This window comes from Mus musculus, chromosome 11 (genome assembly GCF_000001635.26).
Source record: "Mus musculus strain C57BL/6J chromosome 11, GRCm38.p6 C57BL/6J".
NCBI classification, from domain to species: domain Eukaryota; kingdom Metazoa; phylum Chordata; class Mammalia; order Rodentia; family Muridae; genus Mus; species Mus musculus.
Window position 1 is genome coordinate 87,758,194 of NC_000077.6, and position 19,473 is coordinate 87,777,666.

At 52.8% G+C, this 19,473-nt stretch overlaps 1 protein-coding gene across 13 annotated transcripts in view; it reads left to right on the forward strand.

Moving 5' to 3' along the window:
• Tspoap1 (TSPO associated protein 1) overlaps positions 1–19,473 on the forward strand; it is a 27,735-nt gene continuing 8,262 nt past the window's right edge. For 3 of the 13 annotated variants that reach the window (XM_006532702.4, XM_030245745.1, XM_006532709.4), the window contains exons 1-21: positions 2–3,535; positions 4,244–4,351; positions 4,588–4,716; positions 5,267–5,446; positions 6,005–6,190; positions 7,435–7,512; positions 7,600–7,683; positions 7,920–8,009; positions 8,173–8,295; positions 8,524–8,628; positions 10,237–10,287; positions 10,608–10,628; positions 11,485–11,689; positions 12,218–12,390; positions 13,466–13,581; positions 13,864–13,973; positions 16,331–17,161; positions 17,309–17,460; positions 17,780–18,145; positions 18,232–18,471; positions 18,854–19,042. In XM_006532702.4, the coding sequence (XP_006532765.1) occupies positions 3,209–3,535; positions 4,244–4,351; positions 4,588–4,716; positions 5,267–5,446; positions 6,005–6,190; positions 7,435–7,512; positions 7,600–7,683; positions 7,920–8,009; positions 8,173–8,295; positions 8,524–8,628; positions 10,237–10,287; positions 10,608–10,628; positions 11,485–11,689; positions 12,218–12,390; positions 13,466–13,581; positions 13,864–13,973; positions 16,331–17,161; positions 17,309–17,460; positions 17,780–18,145; positions 18,232–18,471; positions 18,854–19,042 (3,864 nt within the window). In that variant the 5' untranslated portion in view covers positions 2–3,208. Of the gene's footprint in view, positions 3,536–4,243; positions 4,352–4,561; positions 4,717–4,776; positions 5,447–6,004; positions 6,191–6,237; positions 6,642–7,434; positions 7,513–7,599; positions 7,684–7,919; positions 8,010–8,172; positions 8,296–8,416; positions 8,433–8,523; positions 8,629–10,236; positions 10,288–10,607; positions 10,629–11,484; positions 11,690–12,217; positions 12,391–13,465; positions 13,582–13,863; positions 13,974–16,330; positions 17,162–17,308; positions 17,461–17,779; positions 18,146–18,231; positions 18,472–18,853; positions 19,043–19,473 lie in introns of those variants that run through there. The other 10 variants (XM_006532706.3, XM_006532704.3, XM_006532710.4 and 7 more) reach the window with 9 other exon arrangements.

Consider the following 19,473-nt stretch of genomic DNA (forward strand, 5'->3'; position numbering starts at 1 on the left):
GCCTCCCAAGTGCTGGGATTAAAGGTGTGTGCCATCACTGCCTGGCTCCAAGAGGATTCTTATTAGTGTAAGAGTTGGGCAAAACCACGCTAGCACAGTGTGTGCCCACCTGCCTTGTACATGTCTACACAGGTCATTGGTGTTAATAAAACACACTTTCACCATCATGTGCATTTCATCAGGGCCTATACACCGATGCCAGCCACATGCATGAACTGTGACATATAGACAATGAGACGTGGCTGGTGTATCATATGGGTATACAGTCACCTAGGCCAAACACATGTTCATTAGTACTTACACATATAATGCCAAAGAATATACCCATTAGTGACATTCACATGTGGTGGCTTCATGTACATAAGACACTAACCGCGAGATCATCAAGATCTCTCTGGATTGCCACATTGATGAATTGAAAAACATTTAATTTGTGTGTGTGTGTGAATGCTGGTGAGTGTACCAATGTACTGTGGTGTGCATTTAGGGCCAGAGAACACCTTGCGTGGAGGAGTTCTCCACTTTGGCCACGTGGTTACTGGGGATCAAACTCCAGTGGTCAGGCTTGGTGGCAAATGTCCTACCCACAGAGCCATCCTATTGACTAGGATTGAAAAACAAAATGTGTTTTTGATTGCAAGCCAATTGTAGATGTAATTACAACCCCAGCAACTGGAAGAGGAAGGACCAGCTTGAGCTAAGACTCTTACCAGAGAGGAAGCTGTCTCTTTATAATGTATAGACTTTGCTTGTTATTCTTGTGATTTCCTCAATAGTACAGTACAATTATTTTAACATTCACATCGTATTATAAAATAGGTATAAACAATCTAGAGATGATTTAAGGCATGGGGGTGGGGTGGGGCTGGGCTGAGGATATGGTTTAGTGGTAGAGTGCTTGCCTAGCATGCAAGAGACCTTGGGTATACAGAAGGATGTGTATAAGCCATGGGCGGATATTTCATCACCTTACATAAAAGGACTTAAGCATTTGAGAACTTAGTGGGGTATCCTGAGATGATCTTATAGACAGTCCCCTTAGGCATGGAGGGGTGAGAATATATATACAGAGACTGCGTGCACATCATGCCAGGCAAGTTTATCATGTACATAGATCATTGTATGCCATTGTACATTATTATATGACAATGTATGTCATAATGTGTTAGTGCTGTATAATGGCATGATATCTGTGATTTATAGCAAAATGCAATGATAAACTCATACGTAATTGCATGCACATAGACATTGTAGCAAATAGACATACAATGACACAAAACCATGCACAGATATATATCCAATGAGATTCATAGACAAAATAGCACACATACATGCAGTGATCTCCATGTATACACAGACATACTATGCATACTCTTCTATACATACATGTAATATGACATGCATATGCATGCTGACTGAAAGTTACATGACATAGCATGTGTACTGATGTTTAGACTGCTTTAGAGAAATGAATGTTACCTTCTCTCTTATGCAACTCCAACCCCTACCCAGTTCCATTGGCTCTGGCCTGGGTGGAGCCTACTGTCTGGGTGGGGGGTGTTCTCTATGCTTTAGCTGCTATTCCATAGGGGTGCCACATGAGGGCCCTCGACCTTGGCTTGTCTTGCGTCTAGGAGCAACATTCTTATCTCTCGAGATCTAGGTGCCCCACATACAGGCAGACACCTAGGTTGGGGCAATTCCTATGTCCTTGTTCCCAAAAGCCATTTTTTTTTCATAGCAAGTAAATAAATAAAGCCTAATGCTAGACAGAAGATGAACTTCCTGATGGTTGAGGGAAAATCAGCCCAAAAGGTCCTGTCTTATGATCTCTCCTGCTAGCCTGTGAAGGCTGGGCTGTCCCCCAAATGTGATCTGCCATGGGGAAGCTGAAGTCGTTTTTCAGCCTATTTCAACACTCTGTCCTTTTGCTCGTCTTTCTATTTTCAGACTTTTATTTCTTTGTTTTATTCCAAATCCCACCATTTCAGCTCTGTCCTTTTCTACAGCTAGGTCTCTGTCACATTGTTCTATCCCCATCAGTCTTGCCTGAAAGGAGAGGACTGTCTCTACTCCCTTTCCTCTGCACCCTGGAAGTGAGGGTCTGTGGGGTCAAGGGGATGAAGAGGCCATGTTGGGGGGTCCGGAGGGGGTAGCTTTCTAACCTACCATCCAGTAAGGAACCTGCTCTTTCCACTGTCCCGACCCTGCCAGCTTGCCTGCCGGTCCAGCCCACCAGTCCAGCTCCATCGTCATGGAAACCAGCAGCTGACTTCCTATTGGTGGGCAGGAGGGGAGGAGGAGGGGGAAGGGAGGGATGATGATGCTCCCCTGCTCCCCACTCCCCATTCTGAGGCTCTGCCCTCCTTCGTGCCCACCATCTCATTTGGGGAGCTCCGGGACCGCGAGGGACCCTTGCAGTCCCTCGAGCTGAGACTAGCTGAGGCAGAGACTATGAGGCAAGCCGCCCATCGACCCAGGCCTCCTTAGGACCGCCCAGCCACCCAGCAAGCAACTGATCGGCGGCAGCCAGCGGAGAGAAAAGCTGGAGATAAAGGACCACAGTGGATCACTGGGGATCATTCCCAGGAACTCCTGCGGACCCTTTCCAGGCAGAGTGGTCGTGATGGGTGGCCAGACTCACAGACACTGAAAGACACACGCCACTACAGATACACCGGGCTTTACAACACTGAGACAGGACCGGCGACAGCATCACACACTGCCACAGCCCTGCAATACAGACAGCCCCTACCCCCACGCAGAAACAACTGGTAACTCTTAAATAGGCACAGACAGTGACACATAGCACCACCCTTCTCAACATACACAAGTCGGAGTATTCATCCTCCAATCACATAATAAAACATCACTGACCTGCAGGGACAGACCTGGAGGCACACGTACATATATACCTTCAGCCAGGCACTCCTGGTGGTGGTCTCTCACCCCCCCACACACACCCCGTACACACACACACACACACACAAGAGAGAGAGAGAGAACCATGAGCAAACCCCAGCTCCAGTCTGGCAACCCCGATACCTTCTGAACCCTCCTTCGTGGGTGGGAAGAGCTCAGCCAACCTCTGATGGACTCGGTGAAGCCAAACACTTACAGGGAGAATGGTCTAGTCTGGCATGACCCTTGTCAGTCTTCCCGCTGGTGATGTCCCCAGGTCCAGGTTCGGGGGCCCCTTGCCGAAACCATGGAGCAACTGACAACCCTCCCACGGCTTGGAGACCTTGGAGCCATGGAGCCATGGGCACTGCCTGCCTGGCAGCACTGGACTCAGGGCCAGGGGTGCAAACCTGGAGATGCATCTCCAAGCATTGCTGGTACTCCGACAGCTCTGCAGGTTAAAGGATTGAGGTTTGAAGAGAGTTCCAAGCCTGAGGGAGCTCATAGCCCTGGACCTGTCGGAAATACTGATCCTGAAGCAACAGAGACCGGGCTGCCTAAGCTGGGGCAGCAAGCAGAGAGCCCTGGGTACAGCTGTTCCGGGCTGGAGGAGGAGGAGGCACAGGCTTATAAGGTAAGAGAGGATGGAGAGGGCTGCAAGATGGACTGGCCATAATCTGTAGTCCCACTGCCCACATTTCTTGTCTCTGTCTCTGTCTCTCTCTGTCTGTGAGTCTGCCTGTGTGATTATCTGTCCTTCCTTCCTTGGACGGGAATCTAAGTGGCCTCGCTCTGTTCTCTCTGGCTCTGGCCCTCAGTGTGGGTACATGTGTCTCTTTCTGATTATGTTAGGTCTCTTCCACCACGAGTCTGTCTGGGGGGAATCTTGGTATGCTGGGGGGTGTGGAGGTGGGCTTGGTGCTGGGCTGAGCCAAGGAAGATTTTGTTGTGGGTGGGTGTGAGTGAGCTAGCTACTGGAGAGGATGAAGGAAGCAGGACTTTAGTGGAGGGCAGGGGACTCTACAGACCCAAGATGTCTAGACGGATGGGGAGGGAGTTTGATCTGCCATTACCTAAAAGGCTGTGGGGTAGAAAGGCAAGCATAGAGGAAGAGCAGGAAATGCCCCAGAATGGTGTGAGGCTGCCGCTGAAGGCATGAAGGCATGGAGGATGGGCCTGTCCCTTCTCCTTAGGTCCTGGTAGCACCCCTCTCTGAAGGCCTGGGACACAAGAGAGAACCTGTTCACCCCTTGGGTTATAGAGTGGCGATGTTGCACACGGAAGACTCCGGCTAGGTTGAGTAGGTTTCTGAGACACCGTACCCGGTCCTTCCCTATGCCAGGCCAAGTTCAACATAGGCTTCGGGGACAGGCCTAATCTGGAGCTGCTAAGGGCCCTGGGAGAGCTGCAGCAGCGCTGTACCATCCTGAAGGAGGAAAACCAGATGCTGGTGAGGCCTGGGGAGTGAGGTTTCCCTCAGCACCCCCGATCAGCCTATAAACATTCTCTCCAAGGAGGGAGGCACCCACGGGTGACATAACCCCATGCCCCAACCCCAGTGGACCCTTGCTTAACACTGCCAAGGATCTCACTGTGTGCCCAGGCTCCAGCCTAGGGCTTTGGGTAGTAGGAATGGGTCTGTGGGATTCTCCCTACACAGTCCAACTCTGGCTGACTCCTTGTCAGAGAAAAAGCAGCTTCCCAGAGACGGAGGAGAAGGTACGGAGGCTGAAGCGGAAGAATGCTGAACTGGCAGTCATTGCCAAGCGCCTGGAGGAGAGGGCACAGAAGCTGCAGGAAACGAACATGAGGGTGGTGAGGACAGACGGACAGACAGCGGGGTGGAGGCTTGGGTGACTTGGGAAGAGGAGAACCAAGGCTGGGCCACAAGGAGTGGGCTTGGGAGTCATAGACTTACTACCCAGGAACCCAGGAGTTCAGGGGTTCGGAAGAAAGAGAAATGCTGGCCCTGGGGAAGGTTGAAGGTGTCTGGAGCTACCAGAGGGAAAGGGGGTGGATGAGGAGGCTCCTGAGAAGCCAGGGAGCACAATTCTAGATTAACACGTGCTGGAGCTGGTTGCAGCCTCCTGCTGAGCTCATCTGGGGTGTGGAGCTGGAGTGGGGGGCAGGGAGAAGACCCATCATAGTGGCAACCCTGAATTAGCAGTGTCCTCAAAGCCTAAACTGAGATGTAGTGTTAATGCTTTCGATCCTGGTTGGGGACTGCCTGGATAGGGTTCAATGAGGATTCAGTGTCTCCGAGGCCCCAGACCGGGTTTCATCCTAATTCTCTGGAAGATGAGGAATGGGAGGTGTACCTTAAAACCCTCAGATGACCACTGGCTTTACCCCCACCTCTGGCTAGGTGAGTGCCCCTGTGCCCCGACCCGGATCCAGTTTGGAGTTGTGCCGTAAGGCTCTAGCTCGCCAGCGAGCCCGAGACCTCAGTGAGACAGCCAGTGCACTGTTGGCCAAGGACAAACAGATTGCTGCCTTGCAGCGGGAGTGCAGGGAGCTGCAGGCCAGACTCTCTCTGGTGGGCAAGGTGCGAAGGGGCCCTTGGCTTCTCTTGCTGCTGGATCCTACGCAAGGATGTCGGCTTGGCGTGTGGGATGTGTACCAGATGTTAATGAGATGCAAATGAAACGGAGAGGTGGAGGCTGCTCGGGTGTAGGTTACCCTGGCAACGGCCCAGGTGGGAGTGGGGAGAAGGCGCCTGAACCAAAGGGGGTGGAGCCATGCTTGAGTCCAAGACCTGGACATTTCCGTGCTCTAGGCTTGAAGCTGTGTGCCGGTGGATCTGTCTGTAGGAATCCACACATAGTTCACACTTGTGTGAAGGATTGTTCACAAGGCATTTAGCACAGTGCAGGCACACGGCGAGCGCCCAGTGACCGAGTTGTTGTGAATGTCTGCCCACGGGCCAGGGGAGGCATGGGGCTGCATACTCATGCTTATATGACCAAGCATATATGCATGGGAGGATGCGCACTTTCCCGCGCAGCCGAACCGACCCAGTATGGTAGAGAGCGGGTGGTGCTGGAGGTGATCAGGGTCCAAAAAGGGGTTAGGACTGACTCGGCTCCTGGTCGCCCCACCCCAGGAAGGTCCCCAGTGGCTGCATATGCGGGACTTCGACCGGTTGCTGCGCGAGTCCCAACGGGAGGTGCTGCGGCTGCAGAGGCAGATCGCCCTGCGCAACCAGCGGGAGCCGCTCCGGCCTGCCCGGTCCCCGGGTCCTACTGCCCCATCTAGAGTAGGGGCGCCGGCCCCCGGGGCCCCGGGAGAGGTGAGCGCCTGCGCAAGGGCAGGTGTGTGAGTGTGCTCAGATGCGGGGGGTCAGGGTGATCCGGGAATCTCCCCCTGCCCGATACTCTGATGGGGACCCCGTGGTGAAATGCTCGCTTTCCCAGGGTCTAGGGAGCCTTCCTGACTAGACAACAGGAACTTGTCCAAGCCTCCCGCGCTGGTACCTGCGCCGCGCCCTACCCCTGGGGGTTTCGGGGTTCCTCCCTCCGCAGGCCTGTGCCCCACGGGGCCAGCCTGGCCGCCCCTGCCATGTCGATAGTGGTACAGCCCGGCCGCAAATCCCTGGTTGCCCTGGCAGCCGCCCGGGGCCCAGCCCGCACCGCCTCCTCCCGCAGCTGCGGTAGCGCGGGGACGCCCCCTTCAGCGTCCGCCCGGTGTCCAGGCCTGGCCCGGGTTATCCCGGCGGGGCGGTGCATACGACTCAGTTCCAGGTACGGGAGACCTTCATTGAGTGAGGGGCTAGATAGCTCCTGCTCGGAGGGCCTGGACCCCATGTTCAGGACCCAGGGGCCTGCTCCTATTTCACCATCCTAGGTGGGCAGCGTTTAGATTTAGCCTCCTGGAAAGAAGGCTGGAAGGGAGGAAGACCTGATAGTGACCACGGGGTCAGGGTGCAGGAAGGGGTACTGCTGCTTGCTCAGATTCTGTCCCTCAGTCTGATTGATCCATGGAGGAAGATGCACCGCCTATCAAAATCTGTCCTCTAAAGTTTGCAGGAATAACTGGGAAGCTGATGGGGGTGGGCCTGGCGGAAGCCAGGAGGGTCTGTCTAGGTTTGCACTACTCTAGGCCAAGCTCAGACAGGATGATCCAGAACCCTAGCTCTAAGAACACCACATATATCCCTGGGGAATCCAAGCAGCCTCCTAATTCTCTGCTAGTCACTGAAGGACGTCCAGGACAGTTATTGAGTGCAGAGCAGTAAGGCTGCTGGAAGCTAAAACGGGAAAGCTTTGGCCTGGATAAAGGACCCATCTCCCAGGGCACACATGGGTCCTGGGATCTCAAAGCACTATGAGTCACAGATAAAGGGCTGAAACCTTTATCCTTCCATGTCAGCTGGAGATGTTAGGAGGGGTGGGCAGACAGCACCCCTCACCCACTCCCTAGGCAGAGATGTCCTCGTTGAGATGAGATCTTCCCATTGGCAGGCTAGGTTGGGGGACAGGCTGCTCTGAGGCTCTGTTCTCTGGTGCCATGCCTCCTGCTCCTGGCTATTTGCAGGCCGTACTTCAGGATGATGTGGAGAGCCCACAGGTAGTCCTAAGGGAACCAGAGAAGCAGCAAAGGGTGCAGCAGCTGGTAAGTTCGAGGTTGAGGGCCGGGGGCAGCCTGCTCTGGGCAGTTGTACCTTTTTGCCCATGAGAGCCCTCGGTTCTGACCCCACAGGAGTCTGAGCTCTGCAAGAAGCGAAAGAAATGCGAGAGTCTGGAGCAGGAAGCCAGGAAAAAGCAGAGGCGATGTGAGGAGCTGGTAAGTTCCTGTCACCCAGGATCCAGCTTCCCTCTCCCTCCCAGGCTCCCTCAGCTCTGCTGGCATCCCTGGTTCCTCAGGAACCGCAGAATCCTCATGTTCTAGAACTTTCCTTTCCTGACCATGGCAGGTTTCCACAGGAGGCCTTGCCTGGGAGGGAGGATTCTTCAACATGAGAGGCTGAGAAGAGGGGGTGCTAGTCCCTTCCTCAGCACTTGTGTGACTCCACCCCACAGGAGCTACAGCTGAGGGCAGCCCAGAATGAAAATGCCCGCCTGGTGGAGGAGAACTCTCGGCTCAGTGGGAGAGCCACAGAGAAGGAGCAGGTTCGGTTTCTGCCATGCCTCTGGAGACAGTTGTGCCTCACTGAGGCCTGAAGGTCTCCTTTTGGGGTGGAATTTGAAGGGAACTGTCCACCCATCCCTTGGCTTGTTGCTCGTGGGACAGAGCTTACACACCCACCTCCCTGTCAATGTACCCCCTCTCCAGGTGGAATGGGAGAATTCGGAGCTGAAGGGACAGCTCCTGGGGGTGACACAAGAGAGGGACTCGGCCCTTCTTAAGAGCCAGGGCCTGCAAAGCAAGCTGGAGAGCCTGGAGCAGGTGCTGAAGGTGAGAGACTTGTGGCATAAAGAGAAGGTGGGACAAGAAGCCGTGTGTGGAGCTTTAGGGCCTGAGGGAGGTCGGGGTTGCCAGCTTCTGTCACTTCCAGCTTGGGTTTTCATTTTAACAGAGAGCATCTGGAGCAGGTGGTAGCTGAGGTTCTCCAATCTTCAGTCTTCCGTGGAAATGGCGGGGTGGAAAAACTCTGGCCTTGACCCACACCGTCTTGTGTTTCAGCATATGCGGGAGGTGGCCCAGCGCCGGCAGCAGCTGGAGGTGGAGCATGAGCAGGCTAGGCTCAGCCTGCAGGAGAAGCAGGAGGAGGTCCGGAGGCTGCAGCAGGTGGGATCAGGAGCCAGGCAAGGGTGGATGTTGGGTGGCTGAACCCCAGCTTTGCCACCTACTCATCTAATGAGCATTTCTCGTCTACCCACTGCCATGGGCTAAATGGGGAGACAGTGGGGAGCAAAATGAGGGTTCTTGATCAGTTAAGCGACCAAACAGAGGATCCTGAATTGGAGGCCAGTGTGGGTGATGTAGTGTGATCCTGACTTAGAAAATAAAAGGGAAAAGTTCAGGTTGATTCCATCCAGGAAACAGCACCAAACTTAACAAGATCATGCTGGTGGGAGGGGTACTGGGCATGGCCTCCAGCAGGTGAGCAGATAACAGAGCCATGACAGTGGTCTAGGAGGGTGCAAGTAACAGTGAGGGGTAGACAGGTGGGTGGACCAGAAATATAGTTTGGGGATAAAACATAAGACCCTTTTGTGTCACCCCTTGTCTACTTGAATCCTGGGGAAAATAGGTTTTCATCTCCCTCACCCCAGCATGGGAAGGGTGAATGCAAACTATGGTAGTCTATCTATTCTGTTGCTGTAACAAATACAATAACCAAAAGCAAGCTAGGGGAGGAAAGAGTTAATTTTAGTTTACACTTCTAGGCGATAGATAGTCCACCAGGAATTGAAGTCCAGGCAGGAATTGAAGCAGAGACTATGGAGGAGTGCCCCTTACTGGCTCTCTCTCTAGCTTTCCCAATGCTTTATGCTCAACCAGCCTTCTTTTTCCTTTTTCTTTTCTTTCTTTCTTTCCTTTTCCGTTTTTGAGACATGGTCTTACTATATTACACTGGCTGTTCCAGAATGCTCTGTGTGAAGCAGAGTAGCCTTGAATTTACAGAGCTCCTTTTGGCACTGACTCTAGAATGCTGGAATTAAAGGTGTGCACCACCACAACTGTCCCTAAGCTAGCTTTCTTATACAGCCCAGGGCCACCTGCCAGGGATGGTGCTGCCCACACTGGGCTAGACCCTCCTCTACCAATTAGCAATCAAGACAACACCCCACAGACATTCCCACAGACCAGTCTGATCAAGACAACCCTTCAATTGAGAGTCCCTCTTTCCAGGAGACTCCAGGTTGGGTCAAGTTGACAAAAACTAATTTGGACAGGGCAACAACTTTGGGGGACAGGACACCTCAAGTTTCAAGTTTTGTAGGTTTGGGGGTATCATAAAGCATCCAAACAGACACATCACAGACAACGGGACATGACTCTGGGTCTATGGGAAGACTTATCTTGTGGGTATTTGGGGCTATCAATGAGATGCCCAGGAGACAGCAGAGAGGATAAAGTGGCTTGTGTCCAGGGGTACCTTGACATTCCAAGGGACAGAAGACAAGAGTCAGGGGAAAGAGGCTCAGAAGGAGTCATAGACGGACTGGGGGGGTTCATCCACCAGAAGGGGAGGTTGTTCCTGTTTAAAGTATAGCTCAGAGTAACCCCGTGGCTCCTGGCTCCCCAGACTCTTTCTCCTCTCCTCCCTACCCTGTGTCTCCCTTGTCTTTCTTGCCTCTCACTCTTCTCCTCCCTCACGCATCTGTATTCTCCACCCTGGGTCTGTTGTGCAAGCCTCCATTTCAGCATCTTGCCTCTTTCTGTTTGTAGGCCCAGGCAGAAGCCAAGAGGGAACATGAGGGAGCCGTTCAGCTGCTGGAGGTAGGGGCCTTGGAGTGAACAGGAGTGGGGTGGTGGTGGAAGGAGGGCCCTTAATGCTCTGAGGCCCGGTGGAATCCCCTTTATTTCTTAGGCTTGGGTACACGGGGGAGGGAGGCTCCCCAGTCTTGTGGCTGTAGTCACCCATTGCCACTGATCTCAGAAGCTGCTCTCCCTTTGAAATGTCCTTTGTAGCCTTCTCAGCTCATAGCACTGACAGGGTGCTATCCATCTTCCAGAGGCCCCTCGTTCCCATCCCTCTCTGGGTTATTGACCCACAGAACTAAGTGTTCTAATCTCTCCATGATTTCTCTCCTCACCAGTCTACCTTGGATTCCATGCAGGTACAGTCTATTTATGCTCTCCACATCCTGAGTGTCACCTCCCCACCCCTTTCATATCTCTTCCCCCAGGGTCCAACTCTGATATCCAACAGAAGGGCCATCGCTCCAGAGATAGGCCAGAGAGCTTACAGAGTGTGAGGGCTGTCCTTATCCCAGACCTGCTACTGAGCTTGGCAGATGCAGGGACTTCCCGCCTGTGCGTGTGTGTGTGTGTGTGTGTGTGTGTGTGTGTGTGGTTTTTTTTTTTTTTTCCCTGAGACAGAGTTTCTCTGTGTAGCCCTTGCTGTCCTGGAACTCACTCTGTAGACCAGGCTGGCCTCGAACTCAGAAATCCGCCTGCCTCTGCCTCTCAAGTGCTGGGATTAAAGGCGTGCGCCACCACCACCCGGTGACCGCCTACTGCCTTAGACCATGAGGAAGTTTGTCACCCATTGACTTGTGTTCCCTATGACACTGTCAGTGGGTGAGCCCTTGATCTAGAGACTTGCCTGGTAATTGAGACTTGGCCCATTCTATATAAAGACATCTGTAGCTTCCCATGGAACCTCTTGCCCACTCCTCTGAGGGCAGGGTCATTGCCTATGGGAGAACAATGAGGCACAGAGGTTTTCCTAAGAAAACCCCTGAGTTGTCGTTGGTGGTGGTGATGGGCTGAGGAGATCCCCTTGGCTTCTAAGTATTCTGAGGCAAGTGTGCCACTGGCCTGGGTCTGAGAGTTGGTACCCTAGGTTGGTGCTCAGGCTGGGGGTGGCGGAGACACATGTGTAAACGAAAGCCTGATGTGGCACTATGTAGAGTTGGCTAGCGCTGTACAGCTCTGCTAGGCCTGGCCAATCATAGTGGATCTTGTTTTCAGGCCCGGGTTCGAGAGCTTGAGGGCCAGTGCCGAAGCCAGACTGAGCGTTTCAGCCTTCTGGCTCAGGAGCTCCAGGCCTTCCGTCTGCACCCAGGCCCTCTGGATCTGCTTACTTCAGCCTTGGGCTGTAGTGCCCTTGGGGACCACCCGCCCCCCCACTGCTGCTGCTCTATCCCTCAGCCCTGCCAGGGGTCCGGCCCCAAAGGTGAGGAGTCCTCTAGTGACATTGGTCTGGAATCCTCAGATCTGGACACTTTGTATAATGCAAGGAGTTCAAGATTAGAGGCCAGCCACTCATACAAAGTCACACGGCAAGTTAAAGACACACCTCCTTAAATCCAAGATCTCAGGCCACTGGCCTCTAACTGGGAGGTGAGTGCTATCAGTCAGTATCAGGGTCTTAGGAAGAGTGGAGAATTGAAGGCCAGTCAGATGTAGTGGCCCTAGCTCCGCCCTCTTACCAGTCAATTGGCGTTAGCATAGTGCTTAACCTCTCTAAGCAATCATTTTCTAAGCCATGAGGTCGGAATAATTCAATGCATCTCATCAAGCATTGATGATCGATTGAGGATTCGGATATATATGAATCACAGTGAGTTTCTCCTCAACGATGTCCCTTATTGTTAAGAAATCTGGGTATAAAGGCCAGATACCCATATCCAGGAAGTTTACCTTGTTTTCCCAGTCCCTCCTCAGACCACAGATCCCAAACCCATTGGCATCTTCTCTTTAGATCTTGACCTCCCACCGGGCTCCCCAGGACGCTGCACCCCCAAATCTTCTGAACCTGCTCTCACCACCCTTACTGGAATCCCTCGAAGGACAGCTAAGAAGGCCGAGTCTCTTTCTAATTCTTCTCGCTCAGAGTCCATCCACAACAGCCCCAAGTCATGTCCCACACCAGAGGTTAGTGCTGGATCAGGGACTTTGGGCTCTGGTGTTGGCTTAGGGAAGGGGCAGGGGTGGGTCCTGACTTGTGGAAGAAATTAGGTGGTTCGTGATTCCAAGCTAGGACATAGAAGGCCTGTGGATTCCTTTTATGGGTAGGAACTCAGGTGGAGCCTGCTCTCCAGGGCCTGCCTACCAGCAGTACCTCTCTGGAGTCCAGAGAGGCCCTAGAGCCTTGACTTTGGTGGAGGAGACAGTTTGGCGCCTGGTTCACATAATGAGTCTGTTCATATGCACAACCGCAGTAGAAACAGTTACTTATGTGAGAAAGGGCACAGGTTTCTGATTCAGATCCCAACTTTGTCTTAGGAAAGTCACACACAGTGTCTCTGGGCTTTGGTTTCCCTATCTGTCCACTGTGGGTGACAAACCTGCCTTGTAAGATTATTATGAGGGCACCAGGAGATGTCCAACGTATGGCAGCTGTGGTTATTATTACATCATCCACAGTTCTTCTGATCTCCTTTCTACCTATGAATCCTGCAAAGCAGAGGGGACAGGCCAGAAGCAACACTAACCTGGAGTTTCAGAAAAGTGGTAGAACCCAGCCCTGGCCCTCTGCTGCCCCCTGGTGGGATAGGAAGATGGCACTGACTTTGGGCTAGCCTCAGGGGAACCCTAAGTTCTGAGTTCCAGTGGGGTTGAAGCAGGAGGTACAGTCATGGGGATAAATCAAAGGGTGTCTTCCTTCTTGCTTCTAGTTCTTTACAATGAGATGGTTTGCTGAGTTTCGACCTTAGGGAGTCAACTGTCACAGACGCCTGCTCTCCTCTGACCTGCCTACCAGTTGGGTTGGGAGAAGCTTTATCTCCTGGGTTGGAGCAAAGACTCAGGGAAAGGTTCAAGTTGTCCTCACACCCACAGACTAGGAAAGCTGTGTGCGTCACAGACCTTCTGTCTCAGGTCTCCTTTAGGAAACTCCAGGCCTTGTAGGGGACGTTCACGTCCCCTTCTCAAAGCCCCAGCTACTCTGCCTGCAGTGTCCTTGAAACCTAGACCTTTGAGAGGAACCAACTCTTTCTTCCCGCCCCAGGTGGACACAGCCAGTGAGGTGGAGGAACTGGAGGTAGACAGTGTTTCCCTGCTCCCAGCAGCTCCGGAGAGTCACTCGGGAGGAGCCAGAATCCAGGTCTTCCTAGCACGCTATAGGTGGGTCCCTCTTACACCCTCTGCCACCCTCAGAATTGGGGTGCATGGGGAACAGGTATGGATGAAGATGGAGACTCCTGGACATAGCAGAGGTCGTCCATGGGTCCCGGCTGAACCCTGTACTTATAGCATAGTTGAGGCCAGATGGGTACCGTGAATGCTCGACTTGGCTACAGTAGAAACTGTGCCTCTAGAAAGGCTTGCTGCATGATGGTGAGAATCTGGGTATGGAGTTGGGATATCAGCCAGGGTGGTTTTCCTCCTCTGCTACTACCCCAACAGCTACAACCCCTTTGAGGGTCCCAATGAGAATCCAGAGGCCGAGCTTCCTCTGACAGCGGGCGAGTATATCTACATCTATGGTAACATGGACGAGGATGGCTTTTTTGAAGGTAGGACGATTGTAGGGATCACCCTGTCTATTCTCCTGCTCCTGAAGACCTCGGACCTTCCCGTCACGCTCCTCAGCACACTCAATCCAGCCCAGCTAAGGGATGCCCTGAGATTTGGGGTAGCCAGCAGGGAAAGAGAAAGTGATTGGTCTGGAGGAGACCAGGGTCTAGCAGTCCAGATGGTAGAAAGAGTGTCACAGGATATTTTGGCTAGATTCATTTTTGTGCTCATAGGCAGAGAATGGCAGTATTTAACACTGGCAAGAGTTGCGGTCAGGCCTCTGTCTGCACTGGGGGCTGGACTCCAGTCAGATATGGGGAGAAGGGGGTCATGTTCAGATACCACATGGTCTGAACAGGTGGTAGGTAGGTATCAGGGCCAGGGCAGGACTGAGTTTCACGGAGGTTGTCCAGGTCCTGACGGGAGCCAACCACAGGCCTCAGTATGCAGCTGGGGTCTATGACTCACTGAGACTACATCAGCTGCTAGAATGTTCAGAAGGGATGAGTGGCCACAGGAGCCTCTTCCAGAGTGCCACTGGCTGGCATTCCAAGCTGCATCCTCCAACAGTGGGAAGGTTAGATCATGGAGTGAGGTGTGCTTAAAACATGGCATAGACCACATCTATGTGCAGAGATTTAGAAAATGGGTCGGATCTGAGTGAACACCAAGAGCTTTGGAGCCTGCTTAGTTCCTTTCCAGGGCTCCAAGAGCAGCTACTGGGTGTGCTGAAGCCCGTCTTTGTATTCCTAACAGCTAACCTCCCCAGAAGGGTAGATGCTGAAGAGCTGGGTTAACGGCTTCCAGGAGAATTGTGCTTAATTTATCTCTGTATTTGTTGTTTTGATATTTGTTCTTACTGAGGTTGGTACCTAGGTCCTTCCTTGTACATGAGCGCCTGTAGAGTCCAGAAGATAACATTAGACTCTCTGGAGCCTTTGTGGGTTCTGGGAGCTGAACTTGTGTCCTTTGCAAGAGTAAACGAGTGCTCCTAACTGATGAGCCATCACATTTTTTCTTGTTGTTTTTTTGTTTGTTTGTTTGGTTGGTTTGGTTTTTTCAAGACAGGATTTCTCTGTGAAGCCCTGGCTGTCCTAGAACTCTCTCTGTAGAGCAGGCTGGCCTCAAACTCACAGAGATCTGCCTGCCTCTGCCTCCTGAGTGCTGGGATTAAAGGTGTGCACCACCACTGCCTAGCAAAATGATTGTTTTAGTTTTATTTTTCCGTGGATTGATGTTCTGTCTGTGTGAGGATGCCAGATCTCCTAGAAGTGGAATTAGAGACAGTTGTGAGTCACCATGTGGGTGCTGGGAGGACCTGGGTCATCTGCAAGAGCAGCCAGCTCTCTTAACTGCCGGGTCAGCTCTCCCACCCCTCATGAGCCACCCTCACTTTTGAGATATGATATCACTAAGTAATCCAGGCTAGTCCTAACTTCTCATCCACCTGGCTCTGAACTGCTAAGAGCTGAGATTATAGGCATATATCACTACCCCCAGATACTTCAGCTTTTTAATATGAAAGTTTCTAAATATGTAGAATACATCCAGAGGGATAGGAGTGTGGTTCATTTGATAAGAGCACCTGCCTACCATGTGCAAAGTTATTGGCTCAATTCCTGGCACTGTGTAAAAGCATGGGTGATGAATCTTCTTTATCCTAGTGTTTGTGAGGGGTGTCTGTCTGTGTGTGTGTGTGTGTGTGTGTGTGTGTGTGTGTGTGTATGTGTGATCAGAAGCTCAGAGTCATCCTGGGCTACACAGTGAATTCAAGGCCAACCTGGGCAACATGAAATCACAACAGAATGAAGCAAAACAAAACATCAAAGCACAGGGCTAAGAGTGTCTACGTGTCTTCCACCCAGGTTTACAGTCGTCTACACCTTGTCATGTTTGCTTGATCTGTATGTAAGTGGAAAAAAGAACTACTTTAAAGTGGGTGGGCTATGGACACCATGACATTTTTCCTAGAAATAGTTCAGTATTCGTTGCTTTGGAAGCCGCATAGAAATTCCGAAACTCAATACTTCCCAGGCTGGACTTATTTAGAGTCTGAATTCTAATGATTCATATTCTAAGTGATCCATATGCACAGTAAGATTTAAGTGGCAACGACCCTAGGGATGAAAACCCTGTCACCACACCCACAAAAGCCAGAAGAGGCTCTCTAATTAAAACCTTGATTGCCCTCGTCTCTTAAACTCACCGACGGGTAAAGGTTGGCTGGCATCAGATACTTATGAAGTAGCCATTGAGAAACCGCATGACCAGATCAGCTTTTTTTTTTTTTTTTTTTTTTTTTTGCTTCTTCTTTGTCTTCCCCTCCCCTGCTTTCCCCCCACCCTTCCTCTGTCAGGGGAGCTCATGGATGGCCGAAGGGGCCTGGTCCCTTCCAACTTTGTAGAGCGCGTGTCTGATGATGATCTTCTGTCCACCCTCCCTCGGGAGCTGGCTGATTCGTCGCACAGCTCAGGCCCCGAGCTCAGTTTCCTGAGTGGAGGCGGGGGTGGTTGCAGTAGTGGGGGCCAGAGCAGCGGGGGACGTAGCCAGCCCAGACCAGAGGAGGAGGCCGCAGGAGATGAACTCAGTCTGAGCCCCCCACCAGAGGGACTTGGCGAGCCTCTGGCTGTGCCTTACCCCCGACACATCACGGTTCTCAAGCAGTTAGCCCACAGTGTGGTGCTGGCCTGGGAGTTGCCTCCTGAGAGAGTAGATCTGCGTGGCTTCCATATCTTTGTCAATGGGGAACTCCGTCAGGCCTTGGGGCCTGGGGTGCCCCCCAAAGCTGTGCTTGAAAACATGGACCTGCGGACTGGGCCTCTCCATGTGTCTGTCCAGGCCCTAACCAGCAAGGGCAGCTCAGACCCTCTGCGCTGTTGCCTGGCTGTGGGTGCCGGGGCTGGGGTGGTACCCAGCCAGCTGCGGATCCATCGGCTGACAGCCACATCTGCTGAGATCGCCTGGGTGCCGGGGAATAGCAACTTGGCCCATGCCATCTACCTCAATGGAGAAGAGTGCCCACCTGCTCGCCCCAGCACATATTGGGCAACCTTTTGTAACCTGAGACCTGGCACACTCTATCAGGCCCGAGTGGAGGCTCAGATCCCATCTCAGGGGCCTTGGGAACCAGGCTGGGAGAGGCCAGAGCAGAGAGCTGCTACCTTGCAGTTCACCACACTTCCAGCAGGTATGTATGTGGGGATAATGGTGTCCCCCAAGTCCAGGAAGCCAGTCCATAAGGGAGACTGGCCTTGTATGCGTCCTCAGGGATGTGGCCATCTCTTCTGTCAGAGAGACTCCTAGTTTGCTTCTTCTTGTGCCTCACCTCTTCCAGGTCTGCCTGATGCCCCACTGGATGTACAGGCTGAACCAGGACCCTCTCCTGGAATCTTGATGATCAGTTGGCTCCCTGTCACCATTGATGCTGCTGGTACCTCCAATGGTGTCCGGGTTACAGGCTATGCCATCTATGCTGATGGGCAGAAGGTATGGCTTGGGGACTCCAGCTGTTGAAGCCCGAGGGGCAGCATATGGGTCCTTCCTTGCTATGCTTAGTCAGAAGCCTATCTTCCTGACCTGGCAGAGATTCACAGTCCTGGTTTTTGGGCCCTGTATAGTAAACCCATTAAGAGCGTGGGTGTTGGCAGCCCATGAAGGACTAAAATACTTGTACTCTGAAGCCATGTGGTTAGGAGGACTAAGAAAGGGGCTTGGGAAAATGCTGTCAGGATGTCAGCCGCTGTCCATCCTGATGCCCCACTCGGCTCTCTTAGTCTCCCTTCCCTGTTTTCCCTCTTCCCTATAGATTATGGAGGTGGCTTCCCCCACAGCAGGCAGTGTGCTGGTGGAGGTGTCCCAGCTGCAGCTGTTGCAGGCCTGCCATGAGGTGACTGTACGCACTATGTCACCCCATGGCGAGTCCAGTGACTCCATCCCGGCCCCCGTTGCCCCAGCCCTGGCTTCTGCCTGCCAGCCAGCCAGGATGTCCTGTCTCTCACCACGACCAAGCCCAGAGGTCAGAACACCCCTTGCTTCAGTCTCCCCAGGGCTTGGGGATACCAGCTTTCCCCTCCGGCATCCTGTCCCCCATGGAACTCAAGATTTCTCTGCAAGTCTTTCCATAGAGATGTCCAAAGGACCCCAGGAGGAACCTCCAGTCCCTTGCTCTCAGGTACTTGTCTCTTCAACGGGAAGCCTGAAGTGCAAGTTGAAGGAAGGGCTGGAGTTTGAGCTCCTTCTCGACGCCATCCATTGCAGGAAGAGGCTGGGGCAGCTGTGCGGAGCATCTCAGAAGAGAAGAGGGCTATCGAGCCAACTCTGGGCCAGGAAGGCCCTGAGCCTGTGGCTCCTTCCCTGGCTAAGCAGGAAGTGGAGTGCACTTCAGGAGATGCTGGCCCTGTACCTTGCTCCACCCAAGGAGAGCTGACCCAGAAGAAGCCAAGTATTGAAGCCTGCCATGGGGGAGATCTGGACTCCGGGCTGAAACTTAGATCTGAGGTAGAGCTGGAGACATGCTGTGTAGAATCAAGACTTAACCTCTCCACACCGCCTTAGCTCCCTCTGCTCTGGCCTGCCTCAGATGCCCTCCTTTGCTTTGTATATCTGCTTCTTTGTTACATTTTTCTTGATTCTGTTACCTGTTATACTCTCTCTACCTTCCTCCACACCTACCATTGTGAGTTCTGGCCATGACTCTGTCCTCCTCTGTCAAGGGACCCTTTATGATTCTGGCTGGGGTTGACCCTTCCTAGAGTCCTTCTCGATTTTCCTTCTTTAACTCTGCTCTTTTTTTCCCAATGTGATATTCCTATTCACCCTCCTGCCATAGCCTTCTGAGTATTAGGATTGCAGCCATTAAGCACTGCCTTGCCTTTCACAGAAAGAAGATATGTCAGAGCTTGGAGTTCACCTGGTGAATTCCCTTGTGGATCACAGCCGCAACTCAGACTTATCAGACATCCAGGAAGAAGAGGAAGAGGAGGAAGAAGAGGAAGAGGAACTGGGTTCCAGGCCTTGTTCCTCCCAGAAGCAGGTTGCTGGCAACAGCATCAGGGAGAATGGAGCCAAGGTAATGGGGTGGGGAGGAGCTGGTGGGCCCCAGACCTCAGGCCCTCTACGAGTCTCCACTCCCATGGCAGCTGCTCCAGCAAGTCTAGGTGTGTGGCCTGGGTCCAATCCTAAGTGGTGGATGTGAAGAGGCTCAGGGCGGCTGCCTTAGGGAGTTGGAGAGGGGAGCACATTTCATTTTTTTTCCCCTACTCTCCCAGATCTCTCAGCCCTAGTCCTGGGGAAGCTTCTCAGACAGGGCCTTGTGCTGGAGGCTCAGCAGAGGGAATGGAGAATTTTCTCTGACTGCTCCAGCTTGCTCCCTCATGCTCCTGACCCACAGGGACCTATGCCCTCCTCTGTTCAGCCTGGACACGTGTGTGACTTTGCTCCAGACACTGTCCCCTCTGATTCTTTCCTCTTGGCAGGAAGCTAAGGGAGGGCTGGGTGTGT